This window comes from Crocodylus porosus, unplaced genomic scaffold, assembly GCF_001723895.1.
Source record: "Crocodylus porosus isolate Cpor-Errol unplaced genomic scaffold, CroPor_comp1, whole genome shotgun sequence".
Lineage (NCBI taxonomy): Eukaryota > Metazoa > Chordata > Crocodylia > Crocodylidae > Crocodylus > Crocodylus porosus.
Genome location: NW_017728917.1, coordinates 35,682,281 through 35,708,531, shown reverse-complemented (window position 1 = coordinate 35,708,531; position 26,251 = coordinate 35,682,281). Strand labels below are relative to the sequence as shown.

General features: G+C 46.1%; 2 protein-coding genes across 3 annotated transcripts in view; one reads left to right on the top strand and one right to left on the bottom strand.

The window, feature by feature from the left end:
* The window catches only part of DNAH1 (dynein axonemal heavy chain 1), a 145,284-nt gene that overhangs the window by 82,357 nt on the left and 36,676 nt on the right, over nt 1-26,251 (top strand). For both annotated transcript variants that reach the window (XM_019537076.1, XM_019537075.1), the window contains exons 49-56: nt 383-518; nt 6,642-6,850; nt 8,128-8,299; nt 8,611-8,802; nt 9,565-9,675; nt 10,856-11,041; nt 22,230-22,421; nt 23,825-23,992. In XM_019537076.1, the coding sequence (XP_019392621.1) occupies nt 383-518; nt 6,642-6,850; nt 8,128-8,299; nt 8,611-8,802; nt 9,565-9,675; nt 10,856-11,041; nt 22,230-22,421; nt 23,825-23,992 (1,366 nt within the window). The remainder of the gene's footprint in view (nt 1-382; nt 519-6,641; nt 6,851-8,127; nt 8,300-8,610; nt 8,803-9,564; nt 9,676-10,855; nt 11,042-22,229; nt 22,422-23,824; nt 23,993-26,251) is intronic.
* LOC109311431 lies at nt 12,471-20,173 on the bottom strand. The gene is made up of 4 exons (XM_019537079.1): nt 18,490-20,173; nt 17,860-18,302; nt 13,745-13,961; nt 12,471-12,944 (listed from the first exon to the last, which is right to left on the bottom strand). The coding sequence occupies exons 1-4, from the start codon at nt 19,726-19,728 to the stop codon at nt 12,729-12,731; spliced, it is 2,115 nt and encodes a 704-aa protein (XP_019392624.1). The 5' UTR covers nt 19,729-20,173; the 3' UTR covers nt 12,471-12,728.

Genomic DNA, 26,251 nt, shown 5'->3' with positions numbered 1-26,251 from the left:
AATCTCTTCTCCCTTGTCCAGGTGATAGGTCACCTGGTCATAGAAGGAAATGAGATTGGTCAAACAAGACCTACCCGCAACAAACCCATGCTGGCTGTCCCTTTCAGGGGAAATGGTGTGAAAATTTCAAGATTTTGCAATCATATCTTTTTTCATTTATCTTTGGTGGCAAAACAGTATTGGGCTGGTGATGGAATGTGGACAAAAAGCCATGTATTCATTATAAAGTATAAGAAAACATCTGCAGAATGTACTTCCTTGTTTTGTGTTCATTTTACTTAATTAGGGCTTCAATGAATCACTAGCAGGCATCTCTGGTGAAATGCTATGTTTAGTTAGACCATGATTTTGAAGACTTCTGACTTCCTGTTTCATCTTCTAGGGCTGATTATGAATGCTTCCAGATTGAGCTTTCCAAAAACTATGGCATGACAGAGTGGCGAGATGATATCAAGAAGATCATGATGAAAGCTGGTCTTCAAAGTCTGCCCATTACCTTCCTTTTCACAGATGCACAGGTACCATAGTGTTATCAGAATGGAAAGGCCAGGGAGAAAAATGTTCACATGCCCAAATCTGAGAAATTCTTTAAAAGAGTCTCCTAGAATTTCAAATAAATGATGGCCTCGCTTTGAGCCAGTTTCATCTTTGATTTCCTCAGTATCCTGTCACTGATCTTCTCATAATATCATCACAAGAAGTGAAAGTGGGGCATGTGTTTTCACAGGAATCATAACATTTACTGTATGAAGGATCTGATTCTGCAGCTGCATAGAACTTTCTTTGATATCAGTGGATTCCACCTTTTGGAGTGATTATAATACCAGAACAATTGCTCAATGTATTCAACTTTGGATGGCAGAAGTCAGGTTCTTACATCTCTGTTTAACCAAGGATAGGCAACCCCTGGCACATGCCAGAGTGTGGCATGCAAAGACATTTTCCTTAGCATGCGCACCACAGTTCCCCCACCTTAGGACAGATGGTGGGGGAACTGTGAGGAGCCTGATCTTTGTTGTGGCAGTGCAGCCCCCGCCCCTTCCCCACCATCCACCTCAAGGCGCATGTGCACCCACCACCTGCAACGAGCCAGGCCAGGGCTCCATGGACCCGGGTGCAGCTGATTGCAGCTACCCCACTACCTGCTGTGAGCAGTCCTGGCTCTGTGGCAGGCGCACATGCCTCAGGGTGAATGGCAGGGAAGGGGCCAGAGCTGCACTGCCAGAACAAACTTCGGGCCCCTTGCGGTTCCCCCGCTGTCTGCCTCTGGTACACCAGCATCTTACAAAGTCAAGGTTATGGGCGTTTTTGGCACTCTGCCCAAAAACATTTCCAACCCCTGGTTTAGACTTCATTGGCAATTGATATTCAAAGGTGCTGAGTGATATTAGGCCACTTTTGTTTAGAGCCTAATGTGGAATTAGGAGCCTGCATTTTGGGAACCAAGTTTGAACAAGTTGGCCGGTTCCTGTAAACTATCGTCACATAATAACATGATCAAATTCTGGAATTTCACCATTGTCCTATTTTTGATTAATTTTACAAAGCTCATCAATGTCATATTTATTTTCTAGTAGTTTACAAGCAACGTGAGTATCACACATCCATTCTCTCATCCTCACCTCAAGGGGAGAAGTATGTGCAATGGAGTGTCTTGTTTCAGTAGCATACATATATATATTTATTTATTAAATCTACCTCTTCCTGTATATTTATTAAATCTACCTCTTCCTGTATATTTATATTGGAGAAAGCAAGTCAAAGAAATGTGCCTTGCACTTGGAACAGAAGGCAGCGGGTTTCATGATGGTCTTTAATTCTTGGGGAAGTTTGTTCCTCAATCTCAGGTTGGCCACTGAGAATGCTGTGTCTCCTACATGGACAAGCTGTGTCCTTATTGTTTAACTGAGTTTAACTGTGTCATAGAAGCAAAACTGTTGACTAGCTTCTTTTTCTGGGAGTATTAGATCTTCTTTTAGGTATTATACACCTGGAAAAATTGCTCCTGGGAGCTCAGATTTTTTGCTATTCCAGGCACCATATCTATGTAATTGCTTCCAGAAACTTACCAAGCTTCATCTTGAAAGTGAGCAAGTATTTTCCCAAAACTCTTATTGGAATACACACGATGTGTTTATGAAGAGCAGTCATATCTCCCTCAGCCTGTTTTATGCCAACCTACACAAGCCAAGCTGTTGTAGTCCTCTCTCATAAAATAGGTTTGCCATTTCCATCTACATCTCAGTATTCCTCTGTGCCTGTTCCAGTGTGACTTCATCTTTCTTGATCCTGACCAGCATTGTATATTATATTCTGATGAGATCTCACAAATGCCTTGTACAGTGGCAGGGATACAAATTTTAGCCATATTGGTCTACAGGCAAAAGTATTTGGAACTCTTGGTAGAGGTGATATCTTTTATCAGACCAACTAAATAGTTGCAAAAAAAAAAATTCTTTTTTGCAACTATTTAGTTGGTCTAATAAAAGACAAAACCTCTACGAAGAATTCTGAATGCTTGTGGCATTAATACTTTCCTATCTTTATTAGTAACATCTCCTGTATTAATTTATAGGCTTGCGTTTTCCTTTTCCATGGCTTCTGGTGAGCTCTGAGCTTAGAGCAGATAATTTTTCTCTTGTTTCTGAAGAGCATAATTTAGCATTTTGTGTTATTAAATTTCATCCCATTCCTATTTCTCAGTCCTCAAGGTCATCCAGTTTTTCCTGTAAGAGATGAACTGGAATATCAATATCAGAGGCATAACAGGACAGTTCTGTGCCGTGGGCAGTGTTGGTGCAGGGTGTAGTAGCTATGGCTGGGCTGCCACTGGCAGCATCAGCTGCTGTTTTTGCACCCTTTAAGTTGGTACTCAGGGCTTCTGCCCCAGTTGCCTCCCCTCTACCCATCGCTTAATAACACTGTTGGTCAGTATTGACAGTGTTTCCTAATTTTGTGTCATTAGCTTATTTGAGCAGCATACTCCTGGAGCCCGTTTCTACATTTTTTTCCTTGTTTGAGATACAGATTCCTGATCAATTGAGCACCTTTAACTTGGGGATATTCCAGGCCTTTTCTGTATTTAAATTCTCTGTCCAGTTAATTTCACTCTCTAGTTCCCTTAATTTAACTCTGTAGTTTGCCCTTTTGAAATCAAGAACTTTAGTTACCGTTATTTTTTATCCTTCCATTTAATTTAAACAGAATTGATACATGATCGCTCAATCCAAGATTATTTTTCTACAATCAGCTCTTCTATAATGCCTCTGTTACTTTCCCAAACAAAGTCTAAATTAGACCAGTGCTTCTAATTGTCTCAGTGTCTACTTGAAAAATGTGTTCATTGTCATGTCCAGGAATATCTGAGCCATCTTATTAGTTGTAGCATTTTTTCTCTAGTCTGTACCTAGGAATTTAAAATTTTCCATAAATATTATAATTTCCTGTAGTATTTATCTCTTTAATAGCTTTGCTAAAATTCATATCCAAATCTGAGCGGATCCCAACTCTTCCACAGGCCTATGAGTGTAACTAGGGAATGCTTTGGAATTAAAGATCAAGACCTTGACCTTGATTATTTTATTTATTTGTTCTATTTCTATGCCACTTTTTCCGACAAGACTTGGGATGGCTATTGGCTTACAGTAAGAGAAATAAGATATTTACAAAACTGGAGAGTGACAAAATAACTGAAATGGGAACTAGAGAATAGCAACGTAAGATGGAGACCCTGTAACAGGCAAAGACCCTGCTAGTGGGCCCAGTGCCCCATGATGGTCATCTTACTCCTGTTGGGCCTTCAGTCGTTCAAGTACTCTCCCCTTCTACCACTCCTTGATGTAAATGAGTACTTAGAAAGGGAGGCTGCCTTGAGGATCCTTGAGTAAGATCTCCTACACTCCTGAGCTTCAGTCATGCTACTCAGTGCCTTCAAGGATTATTATGTGGCTCCAACTGCCCCTTACACCATGCCCATGCCTCGCAGATGTCACTGCACAATTACTCCTTTGTGAGGGCCTCAGTCATTTTAGCCTCTGCCCCTTTTCTCTGCCTGCAGGCTTTTAGCCCTGGTCCACTGATTCGGATCAGGCACTCTCAACCTCTAGCCCTTAACAGTAAGTGTCTCAGGGTCTCTGGCCCCAGTCTCAGCCCCTCCTGGGCTGCTGGGTCCCTGGCCCTGGTTTCTGCCCTCCTTGGGCTGGGCCTCTTGACCCTATCCTTGTCCTGCTCTAGGCAAAGGGCCCATTCTGGCTCTGCCAGCCCAGGCCACTGACCCTGTCTCTGCCCAGCCCTAGGCAGTGAGCCTGCTTTTGTGCCAAAGCCCAGTCTGTGTCCTGGGCTTCTAGCCCCTGCAAGGCTCAGGACACCTGTATGCCCTCAGGCAGTATTAGGACCTCTGCCAACTCCTGATAGTCCCAAACCACCAGTTAGAAAACAAGCTCAAGATTCGGCTCCTGCCTTAACACAACACATCTCACCTTGGGGCAAAAAAAAAGGTACACTGTCTCTCTAACTCATCCAGCCCCAGGTGGGGCAGTCCCCAGCCAGCAGTAGAACTGGCCAGTCTGTTTGGGAAAATGAAATCCATCTGAGCAACTCACCCTGGGGCTTCTCATTACCCAGCTGCTGAAGTCCAGTCCCCTACTGGGGTTCCCCAGCACTGTGTCTCTTTTGCCAGGTTCTGTTCATCTACAGCAGGCTTGTCCAACATACGGCCCGCGGGCCACCATGCAGCCCATCAAGCTGTTTTCTGAGGCCGGCCAGCAGAAGTGGCAGTGGAGCCGTGTGCCGCTTGGGATGGGACAAGCCCAGCCAGAGCAGTAGGGGCTGAGCTGCATTTTCCCCCTGCCTGCACCAGTCAGTCCTGAGTGGCACATGGTTCTGCCGCCACTTCTGCTGGCTGGTGCGGACCTAGCTGGGCTCCTCCTGCCCCAGCAGCATGTGGGAAGCCGGCTTCAGCTGCGTGCTGCTCCGGATGGGACAGACCCGCCCGGGTCAGTACCAGTCAGCAGAAGTGGCAGTGGAGCCATGTGCTGCTCGGGACTAACCAGCGCAGGCAGGGGGAGGGTGCAGTTGAGCCCCTGCTGCTCTAGATGGGCTGATCCTGAGGTTCGTTTAATGTTTGTAAAATGCTTGGAGAGCCACACATAGATGCACTGCATAGAAATGCAAAATATATTTTTACTTATTTGGCTGGCACCTTGGGCTGAGATTTTCAAAGCTGAGTCTAAAGGCCAACTTCCATTAAAATGAATGGGATTTAGAGGGCCCAAATCTTTTATGACAACTTTGTAACATGCTTATCTACCCCTTTTTGCAAATCTCAGCCATGGTGTGGAAGCTCGGCCAAAGAACGTAAGAGCTTCTGAACATAAGAGCATAAAAAGTGGCATGCTTGGTCAGCCCCATGGTCCATCTAGCTCAGTATCCTGTCCCGAACAGTGGCAGAGGTGGATGCTATAGAGGGAGAGTTTTGAACTGGTTAGACCCATTTCATTGTCACCTCCTGCAATTTCATTGGTGTCAAAGGTCACGTGACATCACTTCCTCATGTGATACCACTTCCTGTGAGGTCTTTGAATATGGCTCACTGGCCCACTGGGTAATAAAGAGTTCATGAACAGGCCCCACATTCAAAAAGGTTGGACACCCCTGCTGTACAGGGCTTCCTCACATGGCTGTGCATCACTCTGCTTTGGCAATCCTCTGCTGTCTCCCTGGCTTCAGAGCAAGCCCTTATTTCTGTCTTCCCATTATCACCTGTGGACAGTTACTTCTAGGCCCTCAGGTGATCGTCTTTCTAATTAAGGATTAATGGGCAGTTCCCTGGCATTTTATCTCACCTGATTGCTCCCCCCATACCTCTGGCTCCCTTTTACAAACCTGGCTGTTTGCTAAATGCCTATGCAAACAGGTTGGTCTTGCATTGCTTCTGAAAGGAGGCAACTGGCAGACCTCAAGGGAGGGAGTTCCAGAGCTGAGGGGTGACTACTACTAAAAACAACCTCCCATACTTTTTCACCAACCAGATTTGGCATATTGATAGTATGTGCAGGAGGTTGCTCTTGGCTGATCTTAAGGATTGTGATGGGACATAAGGGAGAAAAGGCAGCTCCTTTGGAACATAGGGCCCAGACTGGCATTGGTAGGGCCTTGTGTGTCACAACCAGCACCTTGAATTGTGCCCAAAAGCTATTGGGAGCCAGTGAAGGCTCTGGAGCACTGGATTTGTGTGCTCCTGGTCACCCACCCCTGTCAGAAGGCACACCATTTTGTTCTGCGCAAGCTGCAGTTTCCAGATGGTCTTCACATCTCTGGGAAACTAGTACAGAGAGCAGAGGACAAGCCTGTGATGAACCTGTGGGGGAGATGTACTGCACTTTCTGATACTCTACCGCACTCTCTGATACTCTACCACACCATTCTAAACACCCTGGAAATGCTGAACGTTGTTGTTTAGCTGCCGGCATTTTCTCTCTGTCTTAGCACATTACATTTGAAGCCAGTAATTTGAAAAATAGTTCCCCTATGATGGAAATTGAGCTATATAGAAGGGATATTGTTTGGGGAAAGATTTATAGGATGTCTGGAGAACAACCTCTGTTATAACCAAGAAAATCTACTTTTTTCCTTCTGTTTAGATTAAAAGCGAGTCTTTCCTTGAGGATATCAATAATGTGTTGAACTCAGGAGATATTCCCAACCTGTATGCCCCTGATGAACAAGACCAGATTATGACTGCTATGAAGCCTATCATTCAAGATCTAGGGCAGCAGCCCACCAAAGCCAACTTGATGGCGGCCTACACGGGACGTGTTCGCAGTAACATCCATACTGTCCTGTGCATGAGGTATGAGTTTCCCTGTCTGTGAGTAATTCTCTCTCTCATTTGTGCTGCTGCTCTTTCTGTCAAAGGAATGACTTTTCAATCCCAGCAGGCAATAATTATTTTAGCCATTAGAGGGGAGAGGTTTAGGAACAACCTTCCATTAAAAGGAATTATTTTGCTTACCCCAACTAGTTTTAAAATGGAGATGACAAAGATTCTGAGGTAGTTGCTTGCAGTAGTAGGGAAGTGGGTTGTCCCTTTCAGTCCTGTACTCATTCCAGTGCTGGGGACTCTAAAGCTTCCTGGACTACACATAAGGCCTCCTCATCACTCATGCACAGTTAACCGTTTGGGCACTTGTATTTGGGGAGCAGCACTGTTATCCTTCCTGATGCAAGTAGCAGTTTATCCATGAATGTTACAAAAGCAAGAACAATACTGAGGGGCTTGAGAGGCACATCTTACAGGGAAAGGCTGAAAGAACTAAGGTTATTCAGTCTGGAGAAGAAAAAACTGAGGGGGGATTTGCTAACAGTCTTCAAATACCTGGAGGGTGATTACAGAGAGGATGGATATGGGCTTTCCTTTGTGGCTGTAGGGGAGAGGACTAGGAGCAATGGCCTCAAGCTTCAGCAGGAGAAATTTAGGTTGAAGATTAGGAGAAACTTTCTGACTATTAGGGTGGTGAAGCATTGGAACAGGCTACCTGGAGAAATTGTTTACTTTCTATCCTTGAAAGCTTTCAAGAGCAAGTTAAACAGACATTTGGCTGGGATGTTTTAGTCAGGCATGATCCTGCCATGAGCAGGGAGCTATACTAGATGACCTTGTGAGGTCCCTACTTTCCTATGACCCCATAGTCCTATGAGTAATTCCACTGCTTTTAACAGGATCACTGGAGGGGTATGGGTTCTATTCAGCATGAATCAAGTTGGCGGAACTAGTGTCTTGCAGTATAGTCTCTGCAATCAATTGCTCTTAGTTGTGTTTGTATAGCCTGGGCATTCCAATACAGTTCTTTACTCTTTGCTGGTCAAAGGAGGATTCCCAGAATACATTCCATAAATCCTTCTAGTGAGGCATATACTTACTATAGCCATCACTTCCAAGGCAATCAATAATGACCTTTTTCTTGGAGAGCTAAAGAACATCTCTCTCTTCTTGCTTTTTAACCTGCAATAAAACACCTTTCTCTTATTTTGTACGTGTGCAGTATTTCACATCAGTCTTGGTAGCCTGTCCTGACCTGCATTATTTATTTTCTTCCCTTGTCATCCACCCCACTCCTTCCTACCTAGTCCTATTGGAGAGATATTCCGTGCCCGTCTGAGACAGTTCCCCTCTCTAGTGAACTGCTGTACAATTGACTGGTTTAATGAATGGCCCGCAGAAGCCCTGCAATGCGTTGCATCCTCCTTCTTACAAGAAATGCCAGATATTGAAGCCACCTCTGAAGTTATAGATGGAATGGTAAGTGCTATCCCTATTTGGCTTGTAATGGAGAAATGTTTAAGGATGGCCTTATTCAAGCCAGGAACTACCTTTGGTACACTTTGGAGATGATTATCCAATCTCCTTCTCTGCCTTTTTGACCTTCAGATGAGGTTACTCCATCTTCCTTTCATATACAGTTTTAGCTGTATGTGAGGGAAATGTTTGGCTGCAGTTGTACATTTGTTCTCCTCCATGTCTTTTGCCACTCACTCCCAACTTCTGCCTGGTGCCTGTACCCTGCACAGAAAATGCCTATTGCATTTGTTGTCTTTCTGTGATTTGTGTAGATTCAGATGTGTGTAGAAATCCACCAGAGTGTGGCACTGAAGTGCAAAGAGTACCTGGCAGAATTGGCCAGACACAATTATGTCACTCCCAAGAGCTACCTGGAGCTCCTTAGCATTTTTACATTCCTGATTGGGAAGAAGAAACAAGAGTTGAAAACAGCCAAGAACAGGATGAAGAGTGGCCTGGACAAGGTTGGTTCCTCTAAATTGGGAAAGCTGTGGATATCCATCATTTCTTGTAAGTAGCACATGCTTTACTGCAAACAGCTCTGCAATTATACCCCTATAAGATTGGAGTCTGTTATAGCCATGACACTAATTCTTTAGCTCAAGTGAGAACAGTTCCTGCTTTTAGATCTGTAGGACCTAGTTTTAATCCTTGCTGTCAGTGACCCATCTAGGATGTCCTATACTGTGCACTATTGTGTGTGTTCATGTTAGACTTGATTTTGAATCTCCTGTATCTCCCTCCCTCCCACCAAGTCTGTACTTGCATACATAAGCTTTCCACAGTCGAATAGATGTGAGGCTTGCACTGTAATAGAGCTGCCCTCCAGATTTGAATATAGGACCAGCATTTAGGCTTAGACTAATCCCCAGACACAGCTTGAATTTATCACTGCGGCTTCATAGCCGTTTTGCCTCACTGTTCAAAGAGCTGTTAGTGTTTATGCTTGTAGAAGCACAATGGAATTGCTCACTGCATGCAGGAACCCCGTGCATGTTGTGTGGGGAAAACTGGGCACCTTTTCTTGACCCATTCTTCAAATCCAGTGAAATCTCTTTTTTAGAGAAGACTGTTCATGGAAAAGGCTATTCCTAAGCAAGTACTTACATTGTCAGACACCAGGCAGGCCATATCTTCACTTTTCCTTTCTAAATGGTGTGGTGTCTTATAGCTGGAGCTCATTGACCAGGGTACCTGAGGAACTGGATTTCTTTTATTTCTTCTAGCTACTAAGTACAGCAGAAGATGTAGCAAAGATGCAGGAAGAGCTGGAATCAGCACGGCCCCTCCTGGCAGAAGCAGCCAAAGAAACGCTGGCAACTATGGAGCAAATAAAGGTACAGGATATTTATCTAAAGATGCAACTTTTCCCCCCAAAATGGGACAGTGGGGGACATGGGAATAATTAGCTGGGTGTTTTTAACATTTTTAAAATCGATCCTTCCTCCCCTTCCATCACAGGGTGAAACTGGGGTGGGATGCTCAAGACAAAGAGCTGGCTTGATTATTATACATGAGAATAAAAAAAGAATACATCTCTGGGAATACCTGATCATTCTTACATTCTAAGTCTTAGTGCATCCTCAAGTGATGTGTATGGAGCATAAAAAAAATATTACTACCTTCACAATGTGTCACCAAGGCTGTGGTGAGCCAGGCCTCTTACAATTAAAATGATTGAAATTCAGCATTGCCCTCTGCTGGAGTCCCAGAACCAATGCTCTTCTAAGCCCTCTGTAACTCCATTTTTCCTTAAGAAAGCATGGAAAGGCAGTTCTTCTCAAGTGGCTGTTACCCGTTTTGCCTATTGTAAGATGACTAAACCTAGAAGGTATGCTAGGTAAGAGTGCAAAACTTGATGACTGCTTGTAAAAAGCTGCCAGAATCTGCACACCGCTGGAGAGTTACTGTGAGTCTGAGACAGTTGAGAAGAAATGCACAGTCTTTTTATTTTTTGCACACTTCTTCCTTTCTGGAGGTGAATTAATCTACTTGTAAGAAAAGCCCCGTCTTCATTAGATTTTCCCCTCAGACATTGCAAATCTGAAGTTGTCATGGAGCATAGGTGTAGTCAGCAGGGTGACTGCTAAAAAAAGTTTGTTATTCAGTTCTGTTTATGAGCATTCTAAGACATACTTATTCACTCACTGTACTGCATTCAAATACTGCAGTTTGAGTATTTATCATAGGTTGCTCCTTAGTTTACTACTCTGGCTCATCCCTTGACAGATCAGTGAAATAAATTCATGCTGCATAATCTGTACTGCTAGTGGTGTACTGTTTTTGAGGAGAGATTCTCAACAGCCCAATTCCAGTGCAAGCCTACAGTGCTGGCAATGGGACAAAATCTTTGATATACTATGCAGATTTGATACAGCCTCAGTGAGACACTTTCTGATGGGAAATGCTGGGTCACGGTTTGAGCATCATCCAGACAAGTCTCCAAGCCAACCCAAACTGGTACTTTGGATCAGAGCTTTGAAAAAATTTGTTCTGAGGTTGTTTCTGGTGCTGCAGGTAGATACAGCTGTGGCTGAAGAGACTCGCAATGCTGTGCAGGCTGAGGAGATGAAAGCCAAAGTGAAAGCTGAGACAGCCCAAGCTATTGCAGATGATGCCCAGAAGGACCTTGCTGAAGCCCTCCCTGCACTGGATGCTGCTCTAGCCAGCTTAAGGAATCTCAACAAAAATGATGTCACAGAGGTAACAACATAGTTAGTCCTATTCAGAGGAAAGGATTTTTTGTGCTGCCTTCTCTGCTGCATTATCATAGCAAGGGTGCGATTAGACAAGGGGTTATAGTAAAGCAGCAGCATAGATGCAAAGGCAACCAGCACAGGAGTCTATAAAGCCCACCCAGCTGTTTCCTTCCATTGCTTTTTATTTCTTCTTCTGAAGTCATGAGAGAGCTCTAGCAGTCAAAATTCCTAGCCCTTTAAACAACTTAATTACCTTGGTGTAATGCCTTGCTTTGCTGCAAAGTCAAGTGCTTTACAGTAATGTTTACTAATTAAAAGTGAATCAGTTTAATTAAACCAGATGAGCCAAGGGAATAGCAGTGGTTTTTTGAGCTTCCACAGTAGTCACTGTTTCAAAGCCAGCATGGGGAGGGCATGTTCAGAGAAATGTGTACCAGTTGAAGGCATTTTGATAATGTTTGTAAGTGACATGATATATCTAGAGGTCTTAGGAACTAGCCAGGTATCCACTTTCCAGTCACCACCAGACTGGCAGCAGCTTGACCCTACACTCAAGACAAGGAGTAAACTGCTGTCACACAGCATTAGGCTGCCTTAGATCATCAGGGACAGCAGGTGATCAGTATCATGCTATTTACTAGACTAGTAAAGTATAAATCTAGGAAGGAGATCTTTGATCACAGTCATCTTACTTTCTAGTCAGCATATGTCTCTGATCTACCTTCATAGACCATTAGAGTTGTCACTAGAGCTTGGAGCATAGCTATAACCAGCTTTCAGCCACCTGCTCTGAACAAGATGGGACGATTATACCATCAGAACAGGGTTTGAGGATCAGTGGCAGGTCAGTGTTCTTTTAGATGCACCATCTCTCCCCAGGGAAGACACAGTACTATTTCAGTTGAACTGTAGGCTTGACACTTTGGCCATTCTGTTTAACACTAGACCCCTATGTAGAAAGAGGGAGGAAGTGAAAAAAGTGTGGTTTAACTGACTTCAATGGGTAAACTGTGAACTGAAGACCAAGGAAGAGAAAGGATGTTCTTGGTTTCATCAGTGCTTAGTTGTACCATGGCAGCTTGTCTGTAGCTAAGATAGCTATGAGCTAAACCACCATTTTCACCATGGAAAAATTATGGGAAGGAGTCCCAGAGAAGATGAACTTGGCTGGTGTCCAACAAACCAAAGAGATAATATGCCACTTCCACTGCTTCCAGCTCCCTGCTTCATCTTCCCTTTGCAGCGCTGGGTTTAGAGTAGAAAGGGTCACACAACACAAGACAGACAAATGCGAGCAGGAAGGGTGAACACACACATCAACTCTGTAATCATGGGTGAACATTCCAAATAGAAAAATACCATATCTTTAAATTTTGCCCCACCCATGCCATCCACCAAACAAGTCCCTTCCTCCCCCTCCCCCCCCCAAAAAACACACACACCTTTTACTGGCCTGGGGCAGAGAAATCCAAGCATAGTCCCCTTCCTTCTACCACAGAGTGCACTCCCTTTACCCTGTAATGAGGGATGTGGCATTTCTCTGCAAGGCCTCCCAATTACAGGATCAAAACAAAACACCACTATAACCCACCATGGCACCTGGAATTGCTAGTGTTTCCTTCCCTTGGTAACAAAATGCCACATGACAGGCAAACAATGAAAGCCACCTTCACCTGCCCCATTACATATCCTTAGGAGAAGGACAAAGCTTGCTCCTCTAGCTCTTGCACCACCTCCTGCAGGTGGTTAACATTGCTGAAGAAGTGCACGTAGAGGTCACGCTCTGTCTGTTGGAAATGGCTCCTCAGGGACTTGCGCTTGGCCTTCAGGTCACTCAGGAGGTCCATCAGCATTTGATAGAGTTTGGCCTCGGAGGTACTGAGCTGCTCCTTAAGTTCAGATAGCTCCTGCAGGAAGATGGGAAACGTGCTGCAAAACTGTAGTAAGAGAAGGGAAAAGAATGTTCCCCACCCAAATCTGTGCTGCCCGCGATAATCCATCGGGTGGAGAATTAGAATCCAGATGTGATAATCCATCACATCTAGAGTACTGTGTTCAGTTTTGGGCACCCCACTACAGAAAGAATGTGAAAAAAAAAAAGTGGAGGGAGTCTGGCAGAGGGCAACATAAATGGTGAGGGGGCTGGGCGACATGACTTATGAGGAAAGACAGGGAACTGGGCTTATTTAGTCTAGAGAAGAGAAGACTGAGAGGGGAATTAATAGCAGCCTTGAACCCCCCTTTGGGCAGCTAAAAGGAGGTTGGAGCTAGGCTGTTCTCAGTGGTGGCAGATGACAACAAGGAGCAACAGTCTCAAGTTACAGCAAGGGAAGTTTAGATAAACAGGAAGAGTTCTTTTTCTAGAAGGGTAGTAAAACACTGGAACCGGTTACCCGGAGGGGTGGTGGAAACTGTCCTTGAAGGTTTTCAAAACCCAGTTAGACAAAGCTTTGGCTGGAATGATCTAGTTGGAGATGGTCCTGCTTTAAGCAGGAGGTTGGACTACATGCCCTCTCTTCCAACCCTAACTTTCTATCATTCTATTACCGTCCTATTGGGAACCTCTAGTGCCCAGTAAGAATTCTACAAGCAAAGTAAAACAGCATCAGTAGAAAAATTCTTCACATTTGATTTCCTGGCAAGACCATACACCTACCTACAGGGGAGAGAGAGAGAGACATGGGAAGAGTCAAAGGTCCCGCCTCACCTGGGAATTAAGCTGTAGTTGGTTGGAATCACTGTACATCATCCCGTACAGCATTGTGTTCTCATATTCTAGTGTGGGTAGCTGGGATGGCGGCACTGCCAGCTGCACTTCCAGCATCCTTGCTTCCTGACACAGGCGTGAGCCCCGACCTGCCAATGTCTCATAGGTGCGGAAAAGTTGCCTTTCATGACCATACTTCTCCAGCATCTCCCAGAGCCTGAAAGAGGGGAAAGCCAATGAGAGCAGGGAGGGCAGCTGCCACTGGTCTGAGTTGGTCCCACCGCATTACAACGGCCTTCGGTTTTTCAGAATGTAAGCTTTCACTTGGAGTGAGGCTGAGTTGGGAACGTGAACAGATGCAGTACTGTCTACCTGAGTTTCCACAGGGGAGATTACAGCTCCAGGTGAGCTGCCTGCACATTCTTCTGTCTGTGGAAGGGCACGTACCATGTCATAGTGAGGGTTGCAGAAGGTATAGCCATCAAGGCAAATTACCCATGTTTAAGAGCTGTCAGGCTGAAATGGACTCTCCAAGTCCAATATCACATCAGTGACAGTGGCCAGAACCTGGTGTTTCATTGGAAGGCTTGAGCAGTCCCATAATTGTCAGTCATTGGTGGATTGGGCCAAAAGAAATCTCATGTGGCTCAAAAAGTACACGTGCAAAGTCCTGCACTTAGGATGGAACAGTCCCATGCAGTGGTACAGGCTAAGGGCTGACTGGCTGGGGAGCAGCTCTGCAGAAAAGGACATTGGGCGGGGTGGGGGGTGTAAAGTGAACAATAAAGCTAAATATAAGCCAGCAGTATACCACCTTTGTTACAAAGGCGACTAACGACATACTGGGCTGCATTGGTAGGAGTGTTGCCAGCAGGTCAAGGGAAGTGATTATTAGGGCTGTGCAAAGCTTCAGTAGCCGATCTGGCCCAATGCAGCATCTGAATTGAATTGGGAGACCCATTAATTTCTCTGAATCAAATCAGAGGCCTCTGAATCGGCTCAGAGAGATTCAACCATAGGATGTAGAGGCAGGCGCTAGGTAGAGCTGTGGGAGCAGCTGAGGGAACAGCCTGATGAGCCCCAGCTTGAGCCGGCAGCCCCAGGAGAAGCCATGGCTCATCTGGCTGCCCCCCCACCAGGGTAAGGCAGGCAGTGCTGGCAGCCCTGAGAGAAGCCATGGGGGCTGAGGGGAGCCCCTGTTCACTCCCCCAGCTCCCCAAACATTTCCCCCAGCCCCTGTGGCTTCTTCTAGGGCTGCCGGCTCAAGCTGGGGCTCATCCAGCTGCTCCTCCAGCTACCCCCACTGCTGGGAAGAGGCAGGCAATGCTGGCAGCCCTGGGAGAAGCCACAGGGGCTGGGGGGAATGATTGGGGAGCGGGGGGGAATGAACAGGGGCTTCCCCCCAGCTCGATTTCCCAGCTCTCTCTGATCATTTCCCCCAGCCCCCGTGACTTCTCCCAGGGCTGTCAGCACTGCCTGCCTTGGCCAGGGAGCAGCCTGGGGGGCAGCCAGATGAGCCATGGCTTCTCCTGGGGCTGCTGGCTCAAACCAGGGCTCGTCCAGCTGCTCCTGGCAGCATTGCCTGCCTGTATAGTCTATGGCCAAATAAGATTCAGCACCAAATATATTCGGATTCAGCCAGATCAAATCAGAACAGTGATTTGAATCACCAAATCGAATCACTGTCCCTCCAAATCACTGAATGCGAAGTGAATACTTTCTGCTTCACATGGGCCTAGTGATTATTCCCCTGTATCCAGAACTGTTGAGGCCACATCTGGAGTACTGCGTCCAGTTTTGGGCCCCCTACTAAAGAAAGGATGTGGACTAGGGTTATGTGAAACAGACTGTATTTGATTTGGATTCAGTCCAATTTGGGGGACAGCGATTCGATTAGTTGATTCGGATCACTATCCTGCTTCGATTCAGCCAAATCTGAAGATTCGATTCTGACTTGGAGAATCAGCAATTTGGCCATAGACACAGCTTTATATGGTTTTTTCCATGTATCTAGAGGTACCAGGCACAGTTCATGAGCACTGAGAAGGTGGGGTGGATGGAGTGTGCCATGGGAGCATAGGGATGTTCCCCGCATGCTCAGCGGTGAACTTGGAAGTGGACTGGATGCTCCATCTGCCCCACCATCTCAATGCTCATGAGCTATGCCTGGTGCCTTGAGGTACATAGAGATATAGATATATTCTTTTTTTTTTTTTCCTTCCCTATCTCCATCTCAAAACTGGGTCTATGGCCGAATCGTTGACTCTCTCCAAATAGGTTCAGAGGCTTCCAATTCTATTTGAAGAGATTAAAGGGTCTCCTGATTGGATTCGGAGATTCAGCCACCGAATTGGGTCGAATTTCCTCCGAATTGAATCAGTGACCAAAGCTTTGCATAGCCCGAGTGCGGACAATTGGAGAGAGTCCAGCATGAGGCAGCAAAAACGGTTAGGGGCTGGGGCACATAACTTCTAACGAGAAGCCGAGGGAACTGGGCTTTAGTCTAGAGAAGAGAAGACAGAGGATTTAATAGCAGCCTTCAACTACTGAAAGGGGGTTCAAAAGAGGATGGAGCTGGACTGTTCTCAGTGGTGGCAGACAACAGAACAAAGAGCAATGGTCTCAAGTTGCAGCAAGGGAAGTCTAGGTTAGATATTAGGAAGAATTTTCTCACTAGGAAGATAGTAAAGCACTGGAACAGGGTAACTATAGAGGTTGTGGAGTCTTCATCCTTGAAGGTTTAAGACCCAGCTAGATAAAGCTTTGGCTGGGATGACCTAGTAGGGGATGGTCCTGCTTTGTGCAGGGAGTTGGACTAAATAACCTCCTGAGATCCCATTCAATCCTAGTTTTCTGTGATTTTTTTTGTAATATTAGTGGAGCAAAGAAGCAGCTTTTATGTTGACGAAGAAGTTCCATAGATCTAGAGCTTCCCGTTGGCATGAACATGTGCCCTTTTACACTTTGTGGCCTCAGGAAGGAAATGGGCATGGAATGTCCATCTTCCTCCTCAGGCCCAAACATGCATCCAGCTGAGTTGCAGCATCTGTAGGAGACTACAGACAACCCCACTTAGCACTCTTAATTGGTTCCAGAAAAAACAAGCGTTTAGCAGAACCACGCTAAGCAAAATCCATTTGCCTGTGGGAATGAATGTAAATATAAGTAATTGGTTACTGCTGCTGCCACCTCTCCCCACTAGCCCGCTGGCTGCTCCACTCCCATGTGCCAGCCCAGGCCTGCACTCCTGGGCCCCTGCTGGCCCTGGCCCCAGGCACCAACACAGACCCTGTGCTGATGCCCATCCCCTTCCCACTCTCCACTTCGCACTGCCACCACTTCATCCCACCCACCCGCCTGCCTGCACACCACTCCAGGCCCCTACCATCCCTGGCCCCAGGCCCCACACTCCTATTGCCCCACCCTGGGTGCAGGCCCCTGCTGGCCCAGGCCCCACACTCTGCACCATCTCCACTGCTCAGACTGGTGGGGCAGTGGAGCATCTCACAGGAGCGGGGTGGATATTTGTAGCCAGCTGGGAGCAGTGGGGTTTGCAGCCTTCCTACTACGTGCCCGGCTGGCTGGAAACCCAGCCCCATCCCCACCACCCCAGTCTGAGTTCACCAGCCATGCCTGGCTTCTCCCCCACCTCACACACACTTGCTGCCACTCACCACACTTACTACCACTGGCACCTCTGCTTCTTCCCACTAAAACTCACCGATTCCTCTGAACACCATAGTGAAACTGGCTGAGCACTGGGTGAAGTCAGGTATCAATTTTAAATGAGTGCTATAGCAAAATAGCGCCAATCGAAACCGTGTTAAGCAGGGGGTGCCTATTTTGGTGATGCTAACCTGGCACATAGTTCTCTGTCTTGCAAAATGATCTACCTAGGAAGAAGCTTAACCCTGCCCAGAATCTGGTCTTTACTATTGTATTATGGGATGGTAAAATTGAAGAGTTACCTTTTCTTCGTTATGTATACCCAAAAGATCCCTTTGTATTAGTTTCTTCTTGTGACAGCTTCTCAAGCCTCTAATTTATGACTTAACTATTTCCATTCAACTCCAGCCCTCTCCCAGTCACTAGCTCAGTGGCAGAGCCATCTTTACCGTAAGGTAGTAAGATCACTGGAGTCTAACAGCATGTGTGGACACTGCTTAAGCTGGAAGCTGGGATCTTCAAAGCAGACCAGCCTTTCCTGTAGCTTGCCTGAGTCTTCTTGCAGGGTAGCTACCATCTCCTCCAATAACATTCCCACCTTATGCAACTGTCTCTCCTCCAGCATCAGCTGGAGCTCTAGCAGCTCCAAGCGACTGTGCTGGTCTATTAGCTGCACCGCAACCTCTTTTTGCCTTGAAGCAATATACCCAAGGTGAACAGCTTCCACATTAAGCTCTCCAGACAGGATAGGCAAGCAAAAGAAGTGGGTACCAGCCTGAAGCAGAGGCATGAGTTTGTTGGCCTGGGTCTGATCTATCTCACTGTGGATTGTTTGCAGCTGTTCCTGGCAGGTGGCAATGTGAAGGCTTAGCTCTTCCTTCTCCTTCACTGGCTGAAAAGGAGAATACAAAATGGTAGACATCTGCTTACAGGTAACAAAATGGGCCTCAACCTTTGAGGACAAATCCTGGCCAAATACCCTAAAACAGGTCACTAATGGCTTCCCCACAGCTTGCTTGCTGCTGCTACTATAGGAGTCAGGAGTTGTGACAATGATACACAGACAAGGCAAGACCTACCCAGTTTTCCTTCTTGGTCCTTGCCCACTGCAAGCCAGTACAGATGCCATCCATTTCTGCCAAGGTGGTGATCAGCTGTCTTTGGCTGCAGATATAAACTAGTTTTAGACGTCCTAGTTCCTCTCGGTGGCTGCCCAGGTTTTCCAGGAGTATAGTGTTAGGGCTCCCTGTTTTTTCCAGTATCATTTGGTCTGCTTTTATGACCATCTCCACTACATTTTGGCAGCTATTTTGAACATCCAGTGCCTTCACACCCCCAGTCTCTGCTTTCAAGTCTCTCTCCTCTTTTAGCAGGGCTTTCCAGGTGAGCCTTGATGTTAACGGTCTCCTGACTAAGTCTTCCTGGCAGCTGCACTGGCCTTCCAGTTCTCCTAGGCTCACTTTGACATTCTTAATATACTCATCCCTGACATTCCCTGTGTCTTCTGGCAGTATATCCTGAGCTAACTTTGCCCTGACCTCAGTGTCCACCTTTTCCTGGGAGCTGCCCTGTCCCTTCACTGGCAATATGTCCGCACCTCCTAGATGATCTGGCAGCACCTTCTGGATGAATCCCTCTAAAGCCCCTGTGGCCAGTTTTTCTGTCTCCATGTAGTGGCTCAGGTCTGCTGCAGACATCAGCACCTGCAGTCTCCCTTTCCCAGCTTCACTATGCCACTCTACCAGCTGCTTTGCTGTCTTGCAGGCCTGGTTCAAGGCAATGTTGGTTTGAGAGTTCTCCACTTCCAAATCCAGCTGGGCCTTTCTCAGCTTCCAGACTGCCTTCTCTTCCTCTTCTTCCAAGTGGCACAGCTCCTGCTTCACGCTAGCTGCACGGATCTGAAGCTTGTTGCGCCTTTGGAGCTGGCGAGCATTATAGCTCTGCAATGCCTGGGTCTCATGCTTTAGATCCTCCAGGGAGGGGCCCTCCTCCTCTGGCATCATGCCTATCAGCTGTGGAGATTGGTGGCAGGTCTGCAGCACCTGGTCTAGGGCTTTGCCTTCCAAAATAGGCTTCCCTGAGCTGAGCAGCTTCTGATAGGCTGCCACTTCTGTGGGGCTCAGTACATTCTCTTCCCCCACTGTGTTGCAGAACCACTCAAGGAACGTCTCTGTCTTGGGGCAGTCAAAGAGCCAGTCGAAGTCCTTCTCATGGAGGATGTCTGCCTTGGGGTAGATAGTCTTCAAAGTCTCCACAAACTCTGCTCCTCTGTTGACTGTATCCAGTAGGAAACATCTGGAGCGTCTCCGGGTGAACATGGCAAGAGTTGTGAATGCTGGAAGAGACAGATGTGTGGTTTGTGTCTCCAGTCTATTCCCCAAGTAGAGGTACAGCAGTCCCAAATTTCTGCCTAGCAACCACTGAGAGTACCAGATCTGTTTTGAGCAGCAAATGCAAACTGCAGCTCAGGGACTCAGTCCATATCTTTTCCAGTATTGAAAGACTAAATGCTAGGATTCAGAAAAGACCATCTGGCACAACTATCCCCCCAAGGTTGTAGGAAATCAGTGAGAAAACCCCACCTCTCCCATAGCACCCATTGCCTCAGGTATAAAGACTGAGCCACATCATTCTGTCCCTGTGGGATCTAGGGATTTTCCATTTAGGACAAATCATATAGCTACCACCTAAGCCTTTCTTTACCAGGGCATCTTCAGCCCTAAAGAAGCTGGAAAGACACCTCTCTTTAAGCATCAAGCCAAGTTCCTGGAATTACTTACCAGAGTCACCAATACTGTCTCAAACAGCCAGCAACAGTGAGCACAGTACTCAAGTGCTCAGTTAAATAGATCCTTACTCATCATCAGTAATTCTGCTGTCTACCTGCAGCCAGGGGAGGGCACCATCTCCTCCCACCCCTGTAATCATAGTCCACACCTGGCAGCTCAGGTGAACCATTTTCCCAGCAGCTGTCAGACTGCTGTGATCAATTGCTTGCCGTTTCAGCCTCGAAAAAGACACAAAGCAGGGAATCCAAACTGCATTGTGACAGACAATGTAGCCTGAACCCAAGTGAGTTCTAGTTACACAGGAGTAGAAAATATACACACATCAGACTCCATAGAAGAACCTGGTGCTAACTGTGCGTAGTTGGTGCTAGTTCCCATATATCATTACTTTATTAATGCTGTCATTGTTATTTTGCACAGTGCCTAAGCGCATATGTGGTATCAAATCTTCTTGTACATTAAATATAGATGAGCACAAGCAGTAAATTTTCATAGTTTAAGGAATAACCATAGGCAATTTCAGTGAAACAGAGAAATCCTGTGAAACAGATACCATGTCTGACTGTAGGGAATTACCAAATCCAAAGTTAAAGTTTATCATGAGGGGTGTAGCCTCTGGCACTCAGAACACAGGACTTGGCATTTCCCTAGGTTTGGTTCCCAGTTCTGCCACTGACTGACGTTGTGGCTTAGGGTAATTTACTCAGCTTCTGTGGTTGGAAGGGTGTGATAAGAAATTCCTGTTTGTATAGTTTTTAACAATATTGTAGCAATATAGGATTAACACCTTTTTGTGCTAAGCACAGTTAGCTAGGTTTGACAAACTGGTGTTCCACACAGGTGGGGAGAATTATTCCCTCCATACTGTTTCTCTTACCATCACCACCTCTGCAAAGTACATTCCTCAGCATGCATGAGCAGATGATCTGCCCCATAAGCAGAGACCCTGCTTTAAGGTTATCTGCACAAAGGGAGAAGTAAGGTCCTGACTCTCTAATGCAGTGGCTCTCAACCATTTTAGTCACAGCATCCCTTCTCTACTTTTTTGAATGTGGTGGCATCCCTAGTTGAGAACCACTGTTGGTGCTGCTTCTCAACTGGGTGTTGCTGCCCCCAGGGTAAAACTATCCTCCACCTGCTGCACAGCCAACCCAGGCACATGCACATGCCCCTGCTTCATTAGGGCTTAGATCAGCCTAAAGCAAGCAGGATGCTGCGTAGCAGTTCTAGGTCCATCTCCTCCTTGAAACAGAGGCCTGCAGGTGTAATTGCTCTGCATACATCCATTTCTGGGAGAAGCATGGGAGGGGCTGGACTGGGAAAGGCTATACAGCACTTTAGGCCAGTGGTGCTCATCGTTTTGGCTCTATAGGTCAGATGTATGGTGGCAAGGCCAGTTCATGGGCTGAATCGGGCCCTGTGCTGCCCCTGTTCACAGGAATTGGGCCCTGGGGCTCTATGCTACTTTCACGTGGCCCTGTGCACTGGGATCAGGCTCTGAGGCCTTGTGCTACCCCTGTCCATCCAGGATCAGGCTCTGGGGCTCTGCACTGCCCCGACCTGGCCCCTTCATGCTATGATTGGGCCCTGGGGCTCTGTACCACCACCATCCAGCCCCTGCATGCCACAGTCAGGTTCCATAGCTGTTCTGCTTGCTCAGTCTAGTGTGCAAGGCTGCATCCCATGGGGCTCTCCAGGGGCCCATGAGAAGCCCCAGAGGCCAGATGACATGGTGCCAGGGGCTGGATCTGGCCTGCGGGCTGGGGGTTGAGCATCCCTGCCTTAAGCTGATCAGAGACCCCTAAAGCAGCAGGCATGCATATGGGGCAGTTTTACTTGGCAGCTGTGGCAGGGGTGGTAGTATCGGCATCATGGCACCCTAGCTGAGAACTTATGTTCAGTTAGTTCAGCCTCTGTATTGCATCAACACTGTCCTTTGGCCTGCCATAGTTGCCAGTTTGCTGTGTGGAGAGCAGGGATAAGGCCAAGGTGACTATTCTGCCTCTTACATTCACTTGTATATTTTTAAGGTTCGAGCAATGCAGCGTCCTCCTGTTGGTGTAAAGATGGTGATTGAAGCCGTCTGTATTATGAAAGGAATCAAGCCCAAGAAAGTGGCAGGTGACAAGCCAGGCTCCAAGGTTGATGACTACTGGGAGCCAGGCAAAGGCCTTCTTCAGGACCCAGGGAAATTCCTAGAAAGCCTCTTCAAATATGACAAGGTAAGCAGTGGCAGAAGTAAAGAGGATGATGGTGCATCAGTGTGAAGCCCAGAGATCTAGCCTCTTTTGTGTGTTCCAGGTGGGAAAACTGAAATGTGAGTGGCAATGATGTCATATTTGGATGATAATAGTGTTCCTATGATGATAGCGTTCCTGATACTAATATTTGGAGCTAAACTTCAACTTAGCTTCACACTGTAAGGAGAGCAAAGACAGTAGCAAGCTATATGGGCATTGTTGGTTCTTACATTGTTGAGGTGAGTTTGATTGCTTTGGGCAGCGATAAATTGCTAGGGATCAAACGCAGGGTTGGAGCAGGTTTTACTGCAGTTTTAGCAAGTGGTCATGCACTAGCGAGTGAGCTAGAAGCCCCACTTTCTCTGCACCACAGCAATTTATTTCATATTACTGTTAAATACCAGCAACACGGAAATGTGTCTGGCCAGCCCAGATCCTAGACACTGTAGAAGCAGGACTGTATACATGAAAAAGTCAGACTCAAAACAGCATTGTATTCTTTCCACCATAACTATTGTAGGTGAAATCTTATAGCTTTCTTTGGGGCTTAGCAGGAGTGTGGCTATCTGTTCACTACAGATGGGTCTTGTGTGAGCTGGTCCAGTCAGCAGCAATGACAGAAGCCTATTCACTAGGGGAGGATGCCTTGATCATTCACTGGGTCTGGCAGGGAAGGGAGTTTAGAGGTTGAAGGAAGTCAGTGATAACATATCTGAAGTTAGGGGAAATGCTTAGTCCTCTTTGAATTTGCTGGCACTTGGTAGCAAGCATAGCCTTTATAGGGCTTGTTGCCAGGGCTAGTATAAACACAAGAATAGAGAGATACAATTACTTTAATAAGATTTTCCTGTTCAGTAAAACCCCACTTAACTCTAAAATTTTATTTCTGCACCCACAAAGACATTCTGAGGGAAGGCAAACAAACAGAGAGTTCACCTTCAGTTCAGCAGCCTCTGTTGTCATCTCTCCCAACAGAATTGCAGGATCTTGCACTATCCCATTGCTGAGCCTACAGCACATCCTCTGTCATTCAGCAATCTCCTCCTGTCCCACCATCTCTAGTGCTCTCACCCCTTCACTCTCTCCATCCCCACAGGAATTTGTACCGTCTCAGAGCTGAACCCTTCATTGTCTCAGCCTTGCATTCTTCATCTCTTATTTCCTTCCCATTACTTCTTCCAAGACAGAGTGACTGAGGCATCTTCAGAGGTGTGAGTTAAAACTTTTGCTCTGAACTTGTTCTGAAGGGTATCCTCATTTGACCTGGTTAGGTAAAGGCTGGACATGAAGCTAGCTGTGGCACTCACTTGTATGCTCTTGGCTATGGAAACTAGTCTTTCCAATTGTACTAGCCTTTTGACTTTGATTTTGATCACTTCTTCCAGGACAACATTGCAGATGCTGTGATTAAAGCCATCCAGCCATATATTGACAGCGAGGAATTTCAACCAGCAGCTATAGCCAAAGTGTCCAAAGCCTGCACATCCATCTGCCAGTGGGTGCGTGCCATGCACAAATACCATTTTGTGGCCAAGGCAGTGGAACCAAAGCGGGTAAGAGCTATAGCACTGCTTATGACACACTGGGATGCTTGGTGACTAGTGCACCATTGAGGGAGTGGGAACTTACAGCCCATTAAAGGAGGGATGTACTGAGAATTACCAGGCACAAGGGGAAGACCAGAAACTGTTTAGAAAGGAAAAGAACAAGTTTTCCTGGCTCTAACCCCAGTCCTCATTGGTATGGCGGTGCTCTGCCTTGGGTGGGGTGGCGGGGGGGCGGTGAGGCCAGCGCTGTGCAACCAGCACCCTGCTCCCCTGCTGCTTCCGAGAAGCAGCTGGGCAGGGGAGCGAGGCCAGTGCTGCTGGCCTTGCCCACCCCCACCATCCCCTTCATCATGGCAGTGCTCCGGTCCCTGTTGTCCCCGTCTGCCTCCAAGGTGCAGGGCTGGGGCGGGGGAGGGCAGGCTAGCTCTGCTGGCTTGGCTCTCGTACCCTGCTCCAGCCCCTTAGTCATGGTGGTGCTCTGCCATGTCTCTCTGTCAGTCCGAATAAAGTGTTACAGACAGACAGACTAAGGCTTTTATAATATTAGAATGCTGTTGTTTTTTGTCCTAGGGTTTCAGTAAGCATTCAAATTAGACTATTACTTCTAGTGCTTGAGTGTTTTATGGATGGGCAGAAGTAGCCATGTGCTCTTTTGAAGTCACTTCTTGGTCTCATGCTCCTGGGAGTGGTTAAGGAATAATGCTGGTAAGGTAACTAAACTGGGCTCTGTTGTTGGAATTTACTAATTGAAGGTAAAATGTAGCATCGATTCTTTTAGACACAAGCAAAAGCTTGGGGTTTCAGCTGGGATGGCAGTCAGGCTTGGACACCTAAATACCTTTGCCTCAGTTTCTCCATACGTGAAGTGGAGGTAACACTGACCTACCCAGAGGTGTTCTGAGAGGAGCAATTAGCTGATGTCTAAACATGGAAAATTCTGTAGAAAGGGACTTGTTAGTTATTACTGTACTCCATATTTTCAAGTACCTTATTTCACTTGGAAAGCATGATTTTTTTGAGGCATTCATTTTCTAGTTAGAGTTACCCAAAGGATTCATCCCACATCATCCTTATCCACTTTTGATTTTTTTTTCCCTTCTATGGAGTCATGCTTTTAAGGAGAAAAGGGTAAACCATATAAATGAGTCAACTTTGTGATTAATTATTTGAGTCAATGATTGCCACTGACAACAGGGTCCTAGAAGCAAATAAATTAATCAGGCCTTTTCTTTAGGTGCCTAAATATAAAGTTAGGCTCTGAACATTTAAGCACCCAAGTAATATATGTCTGTACCAGCTACAGCTTATTTTTTAGTGTAGGCAGAAGTACTTTTTGCTTCCCTTCCCCATTAGCTACCTAACACCCCAGTAAATTACTAAGAGAATTAGATTCATCACTTGATAATTTGCAATGCAAGCATGGAACTAAGTGAAGAATGTGAAAATGAAACACACAACCAGCCCTTCAAAGGCTTTTTTTTTCCACAAAGCCTCGGGCCTTGCAGCTAGCATCTTTGAACTTCATTTTTCTAGCTTTAATATATGTAAGCTCATGGATGACATCTCTTTCCACAAATTGTTTTTCAACTGAAATTGAAACAGGACCCATCAACCAAGACGAAGTCATTGTACAATGCAAAAGCATCTTGAAAAAATGCATTCTTCTCTCGTAAGAAACCTAGCTTTTGAGCTTATTCCAGGATCCAGTCTCTGGGCAGGGGGTTGAATTTCATTGCAGAGATTCAGTAGATGTGTGTCAGAAGATCTCTCTTCACCATGTTGTCCATCTTTTTATGCTTTGCTTAAAATAATACAATGATGTTATAATTCCTTGCAGGGTGTATTTGAGTTGTCATAAAAAAAGAAGTAACAACAGACAGCTCATGGTTCTCCTCAGGTTGCAAAATATCTTTCTTCAAGTGATGGTGTAACTGTAAAAATGATAAACTTCTAAGTATGATAGACATTTTTTATTTTATAACTCTTCTCTGGATTAGTTACCAATTCATCCCTGGCCTTATAATCAAACATTTTGTCTTTGATTTCTGTTCTAAGTTGTCTTTCCTGTGGGAAACTCACTTCAAATTCCTCCTTGTTAATAAGGACATGTGTGTCCCTTAACACAAGGACAGTTTATAAGGGAATCCTTTGAGGCTTTTAGCTGATGAATAGTTTGTTCAATATCCACTTGGAGTATTGTATTTGCAGGGTGACAGACAAGGCTGTTTGGGTTAATCTGATACCTTTTATTAGACCAACTTAAAT

Coding starts and splice junctions, on each gene's coding strand:
- LOC109311431 (XM_019537079.1), bottom strand. CDS start 19,728: ATGTTCACCCGGAGACGCTCCAGATGTTTCCTACTGGATACAGTCAAC. Junction 18,303..18,489: donor GGACCAAGAAGGAAAACTGG/GTAGGTCTTGCC, acceptor TCTCCTTTTCAG/CCAGTGAAGGAGAAGGAAGA. Junction 13,962..17,859: donor AGTGATCTTACTACCTTACG/GTAAAGATGGCT, acceptor CCCCTCTTTCAG/GCTCTGGGAGATGCTGGAGA.